At 41.4% G+C, this 14,985-nt stretch overlaps 1 protein-coding gene across 3 annotated transcripts in view; it reads right to left on the bottom strand.

Moving 5' to 3' along the window:
- atp8b1 (ATPase phospholipid transporting 8B1) overlaps window positions 1-14,985 on the bottom strand; it is a 145,063-nt gene that overhangs the window by 45,448 nt on the left and 84,630 nt on the right. For all 3 annotated transcript variants that reach the window (XM_043676452.2, XM_043676317.2, XM_087990485.1), the window contains 8 exons: window positions 13,027-13,088; window positions 10,927-10,999; window positions 10,770-10,840; window positions 8,652-8,734; window positions 4,768-4,926; window positions 3,885-3,973; window positions 3,590-3,786; window positions 597-805 (listed from right to left, as the gene is read on the bottom strand). In XM_043676452.2, coding sequence (XP_043532387.2) covers window positions 597-805; window positions 3,590-3,786; window positions 3,885-3,973; window positions 4,768-4,926; window positions 8,652-8,734; window positions 10,770-10,840; window positions 10,927-10,999; window positions 13,027-13,088 — 943 coding nt within the window. The remainder of the gene's footprint in view (window positions 1-596; window positions 806-3,589; window positions 3,787-3,884; window positions 3,974-4,767; window positions 4,927-8,651; window positions 8,735-10,769; window positions 10,841-10,926; window positions 11,000-13,026; window positions 13,089-14,985) is intronic.

The raw sequence follows: 14,985 nt of genomic DNA, 5'->3' as shown, positions 1-14,985 counted from the left end.
TTTCCTCACATGGATGGTAAATTGATAGAGCAAATTTCTGGTAAGACGTGAATTAAAGGAAACGATGTGACTTCATGTATATTAATATGCTAAATCTATATTCAGTCCATCTCCTGTAGCCATTCTGCAACATAAGTGCAATATTTGCCCAAGAAATGGTCAACATTTAACAAAAATTATGGACATTGCTCGTAACTCCAGCATTTATTGTCAACGTATGAATTAATCGCAGGGGTATGTCACTGGGCCCCTCAGTCTGCTCTGCCATCGGCTGCTACTTTCTCTCGAGATGATGCAGGAACAGTTCTTAAATCACTGCAGTTAATGTGGTGTGGGTACACCTGCTGTGTTGTTCATGTGGAGAGTTGCAGGAATTCGATGCAATGAAGAAACAATGATACATTTCAAAACCAGGATAATTTTTGACTTAGACTGGTACTTATAGGTGGTATTGTTTCTATACATCTGCTGCTCTTGTTCTTTTAGATGGTAGAAATTGTGTTTACAAAGGGCAGTCAGACAATCCCTGGCATATTTAGGCAAATTTGAGATGAACAGGTTATGATTACTTTTCTATCATAAGGAAGCAAACATACCATATGTAGTGCCACTGATGCTGCACTTCTTAAATGCCATGATATTCTGTGTAAGAGTTCCTGTCTTGTCAGAGAAGATGTACTCTATCTGTCCAAGTTGCTCAGTCAGTGTCGTTGTGCGTGCTTTGGCTGGAGTGTCCTTTTCAGCATAATACATTTGGAGATCCCAGTTAATGAAGTAGCTTTGACCCATGCGAATCACTTCAACACTAAAGGGTGAGATGACAGAGACTGTTACGGTAATTAAAGCAAAGGACAGTGGATGCCGGAGATCTGAAACAGAAACATAGATTGCTGGAGAAACTCAGTAGGTCTAGTAGCATTTGCGAGGAGCAACTGCTTTCTGCCAAACCAGCCAAGATTCTTCAGCAATTTCTGTTTTTGTTTCTGTTATGGTAATTGTCTCTTTTGGCAATCATCAAGAGCACAAGAAACTGATCAAGCCTATTCTTGCTTCAAATGCAATAAATTCAACATTGCATTATGCAATAAGTTTTGATCTGGAGATGCCCGTGTTGGACTGGGGTGTACAAAGTTAAAAATCACACAACACCAGGTTCTGGTCCAGCAGGTTTAAGTGGAAGCACACTAGCTTTCAGAGCATTGCTCCTTCATCAGGTGATAGTGGAGGGCTCAATCCTAACACACAGAATTTATAGCAAACATTTACAGTGTGATGTAACTGAAATTATACATTGAAAAATTGATTGTCTGTTAAGTTTTTCATCTGTTTGAATGCCATGGTTGTTTCACTTCTTTCATGTGTAAATCACAAAACCTTTTTTTAAAAAGTTGCATTCTCAGGTTAGCTGTTAACCATGGTGATAGCTAGACAATATGTTGAAGGTGTTAGCCCCCTGTGTTCTCTGTCTATGCAGTGTTTGAGCTCTTAGTTCTACATGAATACATGCAGTTTTTGAGCAAAGTACAATGTAACCCTGCAAGTACAAATTCACCCCACAAAATTGTGTGTGTGTGTCTGTGTGTGTCCGTCGGTGTGTGTGTGTCTGTCGGTGTGTGTGTGTCTGTCGGTGTGTGTGTGTCTGTCGGTGTGTGTGTGTCTGTGTTGGGGGTTGTGAGTGTGAGAAAGTGTGAGTGTAGAGTGTCTTAAGTCTGTGAGGGGGTGCATGTGTGAGTGTGTGTAGGTGTCTGTGTGCGCATCTGTGTGTATGTGTGTGAGAGAGAGTGTGAGAGAGGGGGGAAAGGAGTGTGTCCGTGAGTGTGTCAGTGTGTGGTGCAATGGTGGTCCCCTGTAATGTGACATGAACCCAAGGTCCCGGTTGAAGCCCTCCCTATGGGTACCGAACTTAGCTATCAGCCTCTGCTCGGCCACTTTCCTCTGCTGCCTGTCCCGAAGTCCGCCTTGGAGGATGGTCACCCGAAGGTCCGAGGTCGAATGTCCTGGACCGCTGAAGTGTTCCTCATCTGGGAGGGAACACTCCTGTCTGTTGATTGTTGTGCGGTGCCCATGACCACACACTCGGCCCCCAACCCAGACAGACAGACACACACACACAGAAAAAGACCCACATGCACACATATATTTTGTGAGGTGAATTTGTACTTGCGGGGTTACATTGTACTTTGCTCAAAAACTGCATGCATTCATGTAGAACTCCAATATCTCACTTTTTAGATTAGAATCAACCTAAACATCATGGCATAGACAGAGAACACAGGGGGCTAACACCTTCAACATATTGTCTAGCTATCACTATTGTTAACAGCTAACCTGAGAATGCAACGTTTTTAAAAAGGTTTTGTGATTTACACAAGAAAGAAGTGAAACAATCATGGCTTTCAAACAGATGAAAGACTTAAGAGACAATTAATTTTTCAGTTACATCACACTGTAAATGTTTGCTATAAATTCTGTGTATTATAAATTCTCTCCAGCCCTCCACTATCACCTGATGAAGGAGTGACACTCCGAAAGCTAGTGTGCTTCTAATTAAACCTGTTGGACTATAACCTGTGTTGTGTGATTTTTAACTTTGCAATAAGTCTGACTTCTTTTCTCCTGAATAGACTGATTTATTATAAAGGTTGTCAGCAGAAAGGAAGGTATGTTTCAAACTTAGGGATCTGCAGAATTAGGCATGACAGCAAAGGAGGTGACTTGGAGGAATTTGAACTCCAGTTGAAAGATCATTTATCCAAGTCTTCGTATTACAAAACTGGTAATATAGCCATTACCCTTCCATTCCTAATTTTGTCATAGCAGGTGAGATTCCATCAGAGAACACCAGTGTTCTGTCTGCAAAAATGACCTTGAACATCTAGCAGCCTCCAAGATGAGCACACACCTGTGTTCCCCAGCCAACATCTGCGTCTCAGGCTTACTGCAGTGCTAGCTAGAAAACGAGCACTTGATTTTCCACTTGGGAGCTCTCCAGCCTTCTGGAATCAATATTGAGTTAAAGAATTTTAGGGCTTGACGCACTATGTCATTATCCCACATACCAGGCCTTGTTATCACATGGTCTGCTATCACACACAACTCATGGTTAGCCACTAATAGTCCCTATTAGTAGCTTTTCATTATCCACTCCTTTGTCTGTCCAACTGTGCTTCTCTCTCCTCGGGCTCAATCTCCACCTATTGTTTACTCCTTTCACCACCCTAGCTTCTGCATTAAGAAAAAAATTTCCTAGCCATCAGTTCTGAAGAAGGGTCATTAGAACCAAAACATTAACTCAGATTTCTCGCCACAGACGTTGCAAAACCTGCTGACCTTTTCTAGCAATTTCTGCTTTTGTTTCGGATTTCCAGCATCCATAGTTCTATCAGTTTTTAATAAGAAGAACATGTTCATTGTAATGGGAGAGCAAGCCGCTCAATTAAGGTCAATTAGGAATGGGCAATAAATACTGACCTCGTCATTCCTTTAAAGAATTTAACCACCAATTTCAGGCACTCAACCCTCGTACTATTAGGATGCCTTACTTTCATGGAGCCACACAAAACAAGAGAACAGAATGAGGTATATTTACCTTACATAAAGTGATATGGGGACCAGTGTGTTCATAACAATGATATAACCCCAAAAGGCAATGAAACCTCTGTAGGAAGGTGGATCATCTTCTCCATCATAAAGGTACCAGGATCGGGTGGTATTGCCAATTTCACTTTCCCAGAATGTGTGTCCAATAGCAAGACCAGCTGACAGAAGAATGAGGAACAGAAAGATCTAGAAAGAAGTACGATTGCACATATGGATCACTCATTGCATGAAAATCTAAAAACACAATTGTGTAACTGTCCTGCAGGTGATGGTATTTCTATTACCAGATAAACGATGTAGTTCATGAGTTGGTCAATTTTTGTCCTTTTGAAGTTGGTTTTTCCACCATTCCTCATGATTTTTGTATCAGCACCTGTAAACAGATTATACAGTGTAACAGGAATACCAGTATTCTGATGGAGTCATTATCCTAATGGCATATTCTATCAAAGCAACTTTACCATGTGAAATGCTAAAAATGTACAAACAGGATAAAAGCTCAGATAAAATAATTAGTGCTTTCCTTGAATATTAGAGCACAGGGAGGGAATGGTTTAAAGCAGTCATTATAAGCCATGCACAACTCTATTTTCAAGACGTCAAAAAATTCCAAGGTGGTTTTATGTTCATTGCCAAATAAATAGGTGTATTTGACATGTTTTATTCAACTTCTCCTGAATATCACAGGATATTAATGAAAGACTTTAAGACGTAGGAGCAGAAGTAGGCCATTCAGCCCATCAATTATGCGCTGCCTTTCAATAAGATCATGGATGATTTGATGATCATTAACTCATTAACTGACTGTGTGGAGTTTGCACGTTCTCCCCGTGTCTGCGTGGGTTTCCTCCGGGTGCTCCGGTTTCCTCCCACCATCCAAAAGATGTGCAGGGTCAGGTGAATTGGCCATACTAAATTGCCCGTAGTGTTAGGTAAGGGGTAAATGTAGGGGTTTGGGTGGGTTTCGCTTCGGCGGGTCGGTGTGGACTTGTTGGGCCGAAGGGCCTGTTTCCATACTGTAATCTAATCTAATCTTATGATAGCTTTAAAAATCCAGACAGACTGTGAGCAAGTGGAGTAATCCCAACTCCCATTCAATTCAAAACTTCTCAAATCATCATACGGTGCATTAAGCCAGGATGTGATGAAATAAAATTGATTGAATACCTGCAAATATGACAATTCCATGAGTAATCTCTGTATTACGGACTGTGCAGCCACGCAGTAGGATTGAGTTCACATCGAGAGGATAACTCTGGTTTCTCCAGTACAAGGTCCCGGTAAATTTGTCCAGTCGGTTGTTTGGCTCCTCACATTCTACTAAACCTGATGCAACATGTTTGCTTTAGTTCAGTGAAGGACTAAACTTCCTCCATAAAGATCATTTTTTTAAAACAATGTTACTCCTTTTGTACAGCAATATTTTTTTTAAAAACTATGCCACTGGTCAATCCAGTACAATGCCTTTTAGATTTTGTAGCAGCTTGGTAGGACTGAATAGTTTTATGGGCCGTTCATTTATCTCTTACTTCTAACCTTCTTTCTCTCATTTTCTGCACATGAATTAAATATTATAACCAATGCTTCCTGGTTTAATTTCTGCAAATCAAATTTTACTGTTGCTTGTCTTTTCACTGCTCAAAATCAGATCTGAAGCAGTGACACATTCCGAATGAAAAACCTGGGGGAAGGCAAAGGTGTAGTGGCAAGTTCATTGGCCGTGTATTTCAGAGCTCAAGACTAATATTCTGGTGTCACTGGTTCGATTCTCTCCATGCCAAAAGGTAAATTTTGAATTCTAAAAGATCTGGAACCAAAAGCTTGCCTCACAGTGACCGTGTAACCACTGTCGATTATTGTAAAAACTCTATCTGTTTCACTATTTGACTTTAATGAAGGAAATCTGCCAAACCACATAGCATCAATGTCGATCTTACCAATTTCCTCAACTCCCCTCCCCCCAACCCATGTCATCCCAGATCCAACCCTCCAATTCGGCACTGCCCTCTTGAACTGTCCCATCTGACGATCTTCCTTCCCACCTATCCACTTCACCTCATCACCACCCCTGCATCTATTGCCTTCCCAGCTACCTTCCCCAAGTCCCACACACCCTCTCCCACTTCCCCCATGCTATTTATCTCTCAGCCCCATTCACCACACTCCACAATCCTGAAGGGCTTATGCACAAAACGTAAACACTCCTGCTCCTCGAATGCTGCCTGACCAGCTCTGCTTTTCCAGCGCCACACTTTTCAACACTGATCTGCATGTGACTCCAGACCCACAATAGTGTGGTTGTCTTAACTGCCTTCTTGGCAATTAGGAATTAATGGTAAATGCTGACTACTAGCCACCAATACCAGCATTTTATGACCACTTTTTTTTTTTTAAAAGGCATAAGACAAAACTAGTGCTGAGCCTTTATTCTTGCCTGCAAACCTGGGCGTTGATTACAAGATTGGTGCTGGTTCCACTGCTTTTTGTCATTTATACAAATGATTTGGATGTGAACATAGGAGATATGGTTAGCAAGTTTGCAGATGACATTGGAATTGGAGGTGAACAGCGAAGGCTACCTCGGAGTACAACGGATATTGATCAGATGGGCTAACAGGCCAAGGAGGGGCAGATGGAGTTTAATTTTGCTAAGTATGAGCTGCTGCATTTTGGAAAGGCAAATCAGGACAGGACTTATACACCTTAATGATAAGGTCCTGGGGAGTGTAGCTGAACAAAAAGACCTTGGAGTGCAGGTTCATAGCTCCTTGAAAGTGAAGTCACAGGTAAATAGGATAGTGAAGGCAAGCTTTTGTATGCTTTCTGTTATCGATCAATGCGTTGAGCATCGAAGTTGCAAGGTCATGCTGTGGTTGTACAGGTTAATGGTTAGGCTACTATTGGAATACTGCATGCAAGTCTGGTCTCACTGTTATAGAAAGGACGTTGTGAAACTTGAAAGGGTTCAGAAAAGATTTTCAAATATGTTGTCAATGTTGGAGGGTTTGAGCTAGAGGGAGAGGTTGAATAGGCTGGGCTATTTTCCCTGGAGCATTGGAGGCTGCAGGGTGACCTTATAGAGGTTTATAAAATCATGAAGGGGCATAGATAGGGTAAATAGGCAAGGTCTTTTCCTTGGGTTGGGGGAGTCCAAAACTAGAGTGAGATTTAGGGATTTAGGGTGAGAGGGGAAAGATTTAAAAGGGATCCAAGGGGCAACATTTTTATGTAGAGGGTGGTGTGTGTGTGTATGCAATGAGCTGCCCAAGAAAGTGATGCAGTCTGGTGCAATTACAATATTTAAAAAAGCATCTGGATGGGTATATGAATAGGAAGGGTTTAGAGGAATATTAGGCCAAATGCTAGCAAATGGAGCTATGTTAATTTAGGGTATCTGGTTGGCATGGAGTTGGACTGAAAGGTCTGTTTCTGTGCTGGAGATCTCTGTGACGCTACGAATCTATGACTTTAAATGCATTTCTTGGCAGGAGCCCTCCTTTTAAAATCTGAGCTGTGCAAACAGCCAGTCTGACATTTCAAACAGTGTCTTATACATAGTTCTGGAAGGACATTAAAGGGTTAATACTTGAATGAGCCAATAAGTGTCACCTAATACAAACAGGTCATGAGGACTTAGTTGAAGACTAGATCTTCTAGCCTGTAAATAATTGCAAAGATGCAATAAACTACATCTTGTTTACTCGACAAGACTCTTCTCATTAGACCATAACTCTTCAAGGAGCTCCTCAGGCTAATGTCCTACGCCCAAATATATTCAGCTGCTTCATAAATGGCTTTCCCTCTTTCGTAAGGTCTGAAGTGGGGATGTTCACTGATGATTGCACAAGGTTCAGCATTATTCCTGACTCCTCAGATACTCAACTGCGACAAGATCTGGGCAATACCCAGACCTGGGTTGACAAGTGACAAGTAATATTGATGCCACACAAACACCAGGGAACAATAAACCCCAATAAGAGACAATATAACCACAACCTCTTGATATTTAATAGTGTAACTACCACTGAAGCACCACCGCCCCCCCCTCCCCCAACACAAACAACATTCTGGGGGTTATCATTGACCAGAAATTGAACTCGACTAGCCATATAAATAGAGGAACAGAAGAATTGATGTTTCGGGCATAAGCTCTTCATCAGGAATAATGAAGGGCTTATGCCCGAAACTTCGATTCTCCTGCTCCTCAGATGCTTGCTGACCTGCTGTGCTTTTCAGCACCACAGTCTTGACTCTAATCTCCAGCATGTGCAGTCCTCACTTTCTCCTTACCATATAAATACATTGGCTACAAGGGGCCAAAGGACCTGTTCTTGTGTTGTGCTGTTGTAAAAAGCAGGTGACAGGCTAGGAATACTACAGTGAGTAACACCTCCCAACTCTCCAAAGCCTGTCCATCAATGACAAGGCACAAGTCAGGAGTGTGATAGAACACTTCCCACTTGCCTGGATAAGGGCAGATCCAACAACATTCATGAAACTTGACAGCTTCCAGGACAAAGCAACCTACTTAATTGGCACCAAATCCACAAACATCTACACTCTCCTTATTGACGCTGAGTAAAAGCAGTGTTTTCCATCTAAAAATGAACTGCAGAAACTCAATCCTTAGACAGGATCTTCCAACCCCATGACCATTTCCATCTGGGAGGACATATGCAGCAGATAAATGAGAACACCATAACCAGTAAGTTCCCCTCCAAACCACTCACCATCCTGACTTAGAAATATATCATCATCCCTTCAATATTGCTGGGACAAAATCCTAGAATTTTCTCCCTAATGGCATTGTGGGTCTACCTATATTATGTGAACTGCAGCAATTCATCATCACCTTCACAAGGGCAACTCTGGAAGGACAATGATGCTGGCCCAGTGAATGACTGGCATGCCCTCCCCACCCTCCGAGGAAAGTTAGTAAAGATAGCTGCCCTCACAAATCTAACGCCAAGTATTTTAATTCTAAGCATGAGCCCAAAAAGAACCTAAACACTTACAAACTATAGATGGCAATAATGCACACAAAAACTCACCATCAAAAGATTCCAGATCCTTTTCTTTCTTCAGCAGTCTGTCTGTAACTTCTAATGACATTTTAAACTTCAGGTTAGTTTCTCTGAAAACACAAATAATTCAGCAGTGTGTTAATTTTCTGTTTTGCAACAACAATTGTTCATGTTTTCTCGTTGTCCATGCCTAGCGTAAGGACAAATTCCCAGGCTTGCACTTGAATCCTTCAGCTAAGAGAGACAATATGACTTATACACCATTTTGCAAAGGTAACAAGCATAATCCATAAAAAATTGATACAAAGCAATGCTATATTGGCAATCTGACTAATTAAGAAGTCTACATTTCCTACTTAAAGTAAATGCAATACATTAGTCTGTGGCCTAATGTTTATGTTTTTAAAAAGTAAAACAGAATAACTGTTGTATTTGCTGAAAAGCAGATGCATTCTTGAATTTTTCTAAGAACATTGAAAAGTATCCAGTGTATTTGGAATGACAACCTCAAGAGCCAGCTGAATGTTCAGGTCACGTTCAAAATCAGGAAAGCCCCCCATCTCATGCTCAGAAATGCCAAATACAGGATGGAATGTTAAGTGTAAAGATAAAAAGATAAAAGCTCATTAAAGCAGCTTCAAAATATAGTCTCAACTAATTTGCTCTGATCAATCTGAAGATCGAGAGAGAGAAACATGAAGCTAAAAATAACTGCAGTACTTCACAGAATATAGTTAGGGGATTGCAACAAAATTTGATTTGATCCCTTATTAACAGCAAACATTATTCATCTCCAGGTGGAAATCCAGATTGAGAGGCAAAAGTGAAGAATAACACAGAAACCTTCTTTTTCCTTGCCATTCTGAGCGAGTTTTCACGAAATGATTAGCCAGCACTGGGTGCACATCTGAAACAAACAGACCCTCTGTGCACAGGTACAAAGTTAAAAATCACACAACAGCAGGTTATAGTCCAACAGGTTTTTTTGGAAGTACTAGCTTTTGGAGCGCTGCTCTTTCATCAAGTGGTTGTGGAGTATAAAATCGTAAGACACAGAATTTATAGCAAAAGTTTACAGAGTGATGCAAATGAAATGATATATTGAAAGAGATCTGGATTATTTGTTAAGTCTCTCATCTTTTAGAATGAACAAGACTTAACAAACAATCTAGGTCTTTTGTAATATGTAATTTCAGTTATATGACACTAAAACCTTTTGCTATAAATTCTGTGTCTTACGATCTTATTCTCCACAACCACCTGATGAAGGAGCAGCGCTCCAAAAGCTAGTGCTTCCAAATAAATCATTGGACGATAACCCGGTGTTGTGTGATTTTTAACTTTGTACACCCAGTCCAACACCGGCACTTCCAAATCATGTGCACAGGTAGAACAGCTGACAATTTGTGTGTGAAATGCTTCATGTCTTGGAATGCAGGAATACACTAACTCAAGGTATTCACGTATTCAAGAGTCTATCTAGGGTTACTCAGAAAAAATAATTGTAGAAGTGGTAATTGGACAAACGTTGCCAGGGTTCATGGTAATAACATGGCAGCTTGTGTGAAACAAAAGCCTTGCTATTTGTTCTAGTGATTCGAACAGAATGGGATAGATCACATGGCACTAGTGCAGGAGAATCTGCAAAGTGTTCTGGAATCTTGATTGACAGTTCTTGTTAAACAATATCACTACAAACAGATTACCCAATCGTTTCATCTTTTTGCTCCTTTGGTCTAATTTTTGAAAAGAGTTACCATAACTATTACTGCACTTGATTTATCGCATGCAAAAAGATATTTCAGAGAGAACTGTACTAGAACTGCTTTTATTTTTACAAAACTGAAATGACTGTAGAACCTCAATCCAGCAAATCCACATCGTCATATGATCAATACAGCAATTATGGCAAAAATTAAAATGCAAATGACAAAGCGAAGTAAATATGCCGCGTTGCTTCCAAAGGTCAGAAGTGGATGATTATGGCACCTATGAAGCAATTTCTTAGCAAGCCACACTTTAGTTTCATCATGCCTGTTTTCATCATGCCTATTGCAGTGCATGCTGTGAAAGAAAGTGCCTTCTGTTTGCAAAGAATATTGTCCACCTCGGAGTTAAAAGCTCATTGTAAACGCAAGTTCTTACCCATCAAGTTCAGCTGTTTCCACGTAACAAAGGCTGTTGGGCTCGGAACTGGATAACAGCAGTATATCAGCCTAAATAATTAAAAAGAATATGCGCATGTAATCCAAAACAACATAAAAAATTCCCAACTTTTTTTTAAACCAAAGATGAAACTTACTGGAATAAAATCATCTTTGTGTAGGCGTACAATATCTCCAACTTTTATGTCCTTCCACTTTGTTGTTTGAAACCTAAAAATGATGAAAATATTATGAGTCAGAATACAGAAGAGGCCTTTTGGCTCAACGAGTCTGCACCAACAAGAGAGGAAAAATTACAATCAACTACAATGACCTCACCTTCTTGCACTCAGCCCATAGCTGTGAATGTTACAACATTTCAAATGCTCATCAACATACTTTTTAAAAGGTTGTGACTTTTCTGCCTCTACTATCCTCCCGGGTCAGGGACTTCCAAATTTCCACCACTCCTTCGGTGAAAAGATGTTTCCTCAAATCTCCTCTAAACCTCCTACCCTTCATTTTAAAATTATGACCCCTTGTTCATGATTCTACTACTCATGGAAACAGCTACTTTCTTTCCAACCTGTATGCCCCTTATAAACTTACACGCCTCGATTAGGTTCCAGAGGTGTTCCGACCTCTGAAATCGGAGGCCTAGGTTCATCTGCCACTTGCTCCAGAAGCTGGTAATAGCATTTCTGAATAGATGTCTGTAGTAAAGAACTACACTTCTATTAGGTCCACACCTTCACTGCTCCAAAGAAAACAATCTGAACCTGTCCAGCCTCTCTTTGCAGTCAAAATGATCCAACCCAAGCATTGAGTGGGATATCTCCTCTGTACCCCCTGTAGTACAATCACATCCTTCTGGTCAAGTGACAACATTCTTAACTACCTTATTGGGTGGCACGGTGGCACAGTGGTGGGTGGCACGGTGGCACAGTGGTGGGTGGCACAGTGGCTAGCACTGCTGCCTCACAGCGCCAGAGACCCGGGTTCAATTCCCGCCTCAGGCGACTCTCTGTGTGGTGTTTGCACATTCTCCCCGTGTCTGCGTGGGTTTCCTCCGGGTGCTCCGGTTTCCTCCCACAATCCAAAAATGTGCAGGTTAGGTGAATTGAACATGCTAAATTGTCCCTAGTGTTAGGTGAAGCGGTAAGTGTAGGAGTACGGGTCTGGGTGGTATACGCTTTGGCGGGTCGGTGTGGACTTGTTGGGCCGAAGGGCCTGTTTCCACACTGTAAGTAATCTAATCTAATCTTAACCAATCCTGCTGCCTTAGAGATCTATGGACAAGATCCCTCCCTTCCACTCAGCTTTCTGGTGTCCTGTCATTCACCGAGTACCCCCCTTGTCTTGTTACCTCTTCCAAAGTGCATCATTTTGTACTTAAATGGAGTTAAATTCCAAGACACAGTGGCACAGTGGTTACCACTGCTGCCTCATAGCGCCAGAGACCCGGGTTCAACTCCTGCCTCGGGCAACTGTGTGGAGTTTGCACATTCTCCCCATGTTTGCGTGGGTTTCCTCCGGATGCTCCGGTTTCCTCCCACAGTCCAAAAATGTGCAGGTTAGGTGAATTGGCCATGCTAAATTGCCCGTTGTGTGAAGTGAAGGGGTAAATGTAGGGGAATGGGTCTGGGTGGGTTGCTCTTCGGAGGATCGATGTGGACTTGTTGGGCCGAAGGACCTGTTTCCACACTGTAAGTAATCTAGTCTAATCTAATAAACATAAAATGTAGTTATAGTCCGATGTTACTTCAGATTGGAATTTTGATTTGCTGTTAAACTGCAAGCTCCATATACATACATGAAACTTATTCCAAGGTAGTGAAATAACATTGGATGATCAAAATCATTAAAATTAAGACTGATACACATTTATTTCTTCAAGAAAACAATTGGAAGTGACAAATACAAACATGAACTTTAATAGCATTTTCTTCCTGCCAGAGGCATAAGACATAACCACTGGACCAGGTGCTGCTCCTATTTGGCAGCAGAGGGCAGCAAATTGCTCACTTTCATATTTGGTTCAAAATTCAAGACAGAATATTTGAATTATGGGTGTGTGCTCACCTCATTGACTGTATTGAATGCAACAAAAAAAAACTGTGCTGGGCTGCCACTCCCTCATTATACAAGAAGCTGGAAACTTTCGAGAGGTTTTCGACAGCAACATTTAAGAGATGGTAAGGACAGTATTAGCTTGTATTTTATGACTATGATAAAGATTAAAAAAAATCTCATAATACCTGCCATCCTGCAGGACTTCACATTTCCGATTATTAACAATTCTGTCCATCTTGTGTCTTGCCTGTACAAGACAAAATGGAAATTATTCAACATTGACAGTCATGACTTGATCAATCGTGACTTTTATATGCTCTAGCGCCATCCAACAAAAATATCTTACCATAAACCTGGCAACTCAGTTAAGGCGTTGCCTGCTATCAAATTAAGCTGTGGGTTCATCTTTATTATTATGTTTTAAATTAGAAGAGCAGACAAATAGCACCTTCAGCTAACAAATGTATTGCTATGTCTACATTCAAACGCACATGTGGCAGATGTCAAATAACTTGCCAATTTTCCATTCTTCTGGCAAGCACAAAATGTGGTCCATGAGTAAGCCCCTGCTGGAATGATGACCAACAGAAAATGGAGAGAAGAAGAGAAGAATTAATGACTCCAATTCCATGATACACAGTAACCAGGTTTTCGTAATTGGTTGGTAAAGTTGCATTCATCAGGCATTTGGAGAGCATTCCATGGACTTGTGTGCCTTGTTGATGGTAGATAAGCTCTGGGGAGTCAGAAGGTGAGTTACTTGCTACAGTGTTCCTAGCCTCTGACCTGCTCTTGTAGCCACTGTATTCTAATGGCTCGTCCAGTTCAGTTTCTGATCAGTGGTAAATCAGAGGATGTTGATAGGAGGGCATTAAGGTGATGGCAACATCATTGAATGTGAAAGGGTGAAGGTCAGATTGTCTCTTATTGGAGATAGAGGTAAAAACAATGACTGCAGATGCTGGAAACCAGATTCTGGATCAGTAGTGCTGGAAGTGCACAGCAATTCAGGCAGCATCCAACGAGCAGCGAAATCAACATTTCGGGCAAAAGCCCTTCATCAGGAATAAAGGCAGAGAGCCTGAAGCGTGGAGAGATAAGCTAGGGGAGGGTGGGGGTGGGAGAGAGTAGCATAGAGTACAATGGGTGAGTGGGGGAGGAGATGAAGGTGATAGGTCAGGGAGGAGAAGGTGGAGTGGATAGGTGGGAAAGGAGCTAGGCAGGTCGGACAGGTCCGGACAAGTCAAGGGGACAGTGCGGAGCTGGAAGTTTGAAACTAGGATGAGGTAGGGGAAGGGGAAATGAGGAAACTGTTGAAGTCCACATTGATGCCCTGGGGATGAAGTGTTCCGAGGCGTTCTTCCTCCAGGCATCTGGTGGTGAGGGAGCGGCGGTGAAGGAGGCCCAGGACCTCCAAAAGCCGTTAATCAGGAATCACCTAGTCTTATCACTTATAATAAATACCGATTATTGTTAAGTAGTCTTTGTTTTCTCTCAACTAGGGTCTGAAAATCAGATAAATGAAAAATTGTGTATTCATTCTAAAATCTTTGTGACAACTCTGGAATGAATGGGACTTCATTCCCACCACATTACCCTAGTGAGTCTTCACATGTGAGCTTAACCTCAAACCTTCAGCTGCCAACTCCTGTTGAATACATTCCTCACAATTTCATCAGATGACCATCTAGCTTCACCTGTCTGTCCTGTTATCATCTCTTTTTTTTTTGAAGAACAATACTGTTCAAATAAAATTAAAGAAAAGCACAATCTTTTATCATAGCCCAAAAGTTTTAATTGTCTGCAGAACTATCCAATTAGTCATTTATTTGTCAAGACTCCAAGGGTCCTTGAGGACCCACCAGCCTTCCATGAATCCAGAGACACTGCATCAGCAAGATCACCTGCTTCTATCTTGACTATATTATCCATCTCTGCCCTATCTTCACTTGCAGCAAGCCTCATTGTAATCATCTTGTTGTGCAGGCTTTACTTTCTCCTGGATATTCTCTTTGTTGACATCCCCAAGTCCATCATCAAACACCAGTTCACCTAGCACACTGCAGTTTGTATTCTCTGATAAAATATATATTCCCTAGTCATTGCTTTTCTTGCTAGTTCTATTGACTCCTACTGTTCCTTTC

This window comes from Chiloscyllium plagiosum, unplaced genomic scaffold (genome assembly GCF_037043375.1).
Source record: "Chiloscyllium plagiosum isolate Xiang-an unplaced genomic scaffold, Cpla_swu_hap1 HiC_scaffold_1, whole genome shotgun sequence".
NCBI lineage: Eukaryota > Metazoa > Chordata > Chondrichthyes > Orectolobiformes > Hemiscylliidae > Chiloscyllium > Chiloscyllium plagiosum.
This window is presented reverse-complemented; position numbering and strand designations above follow the sequence as displayed.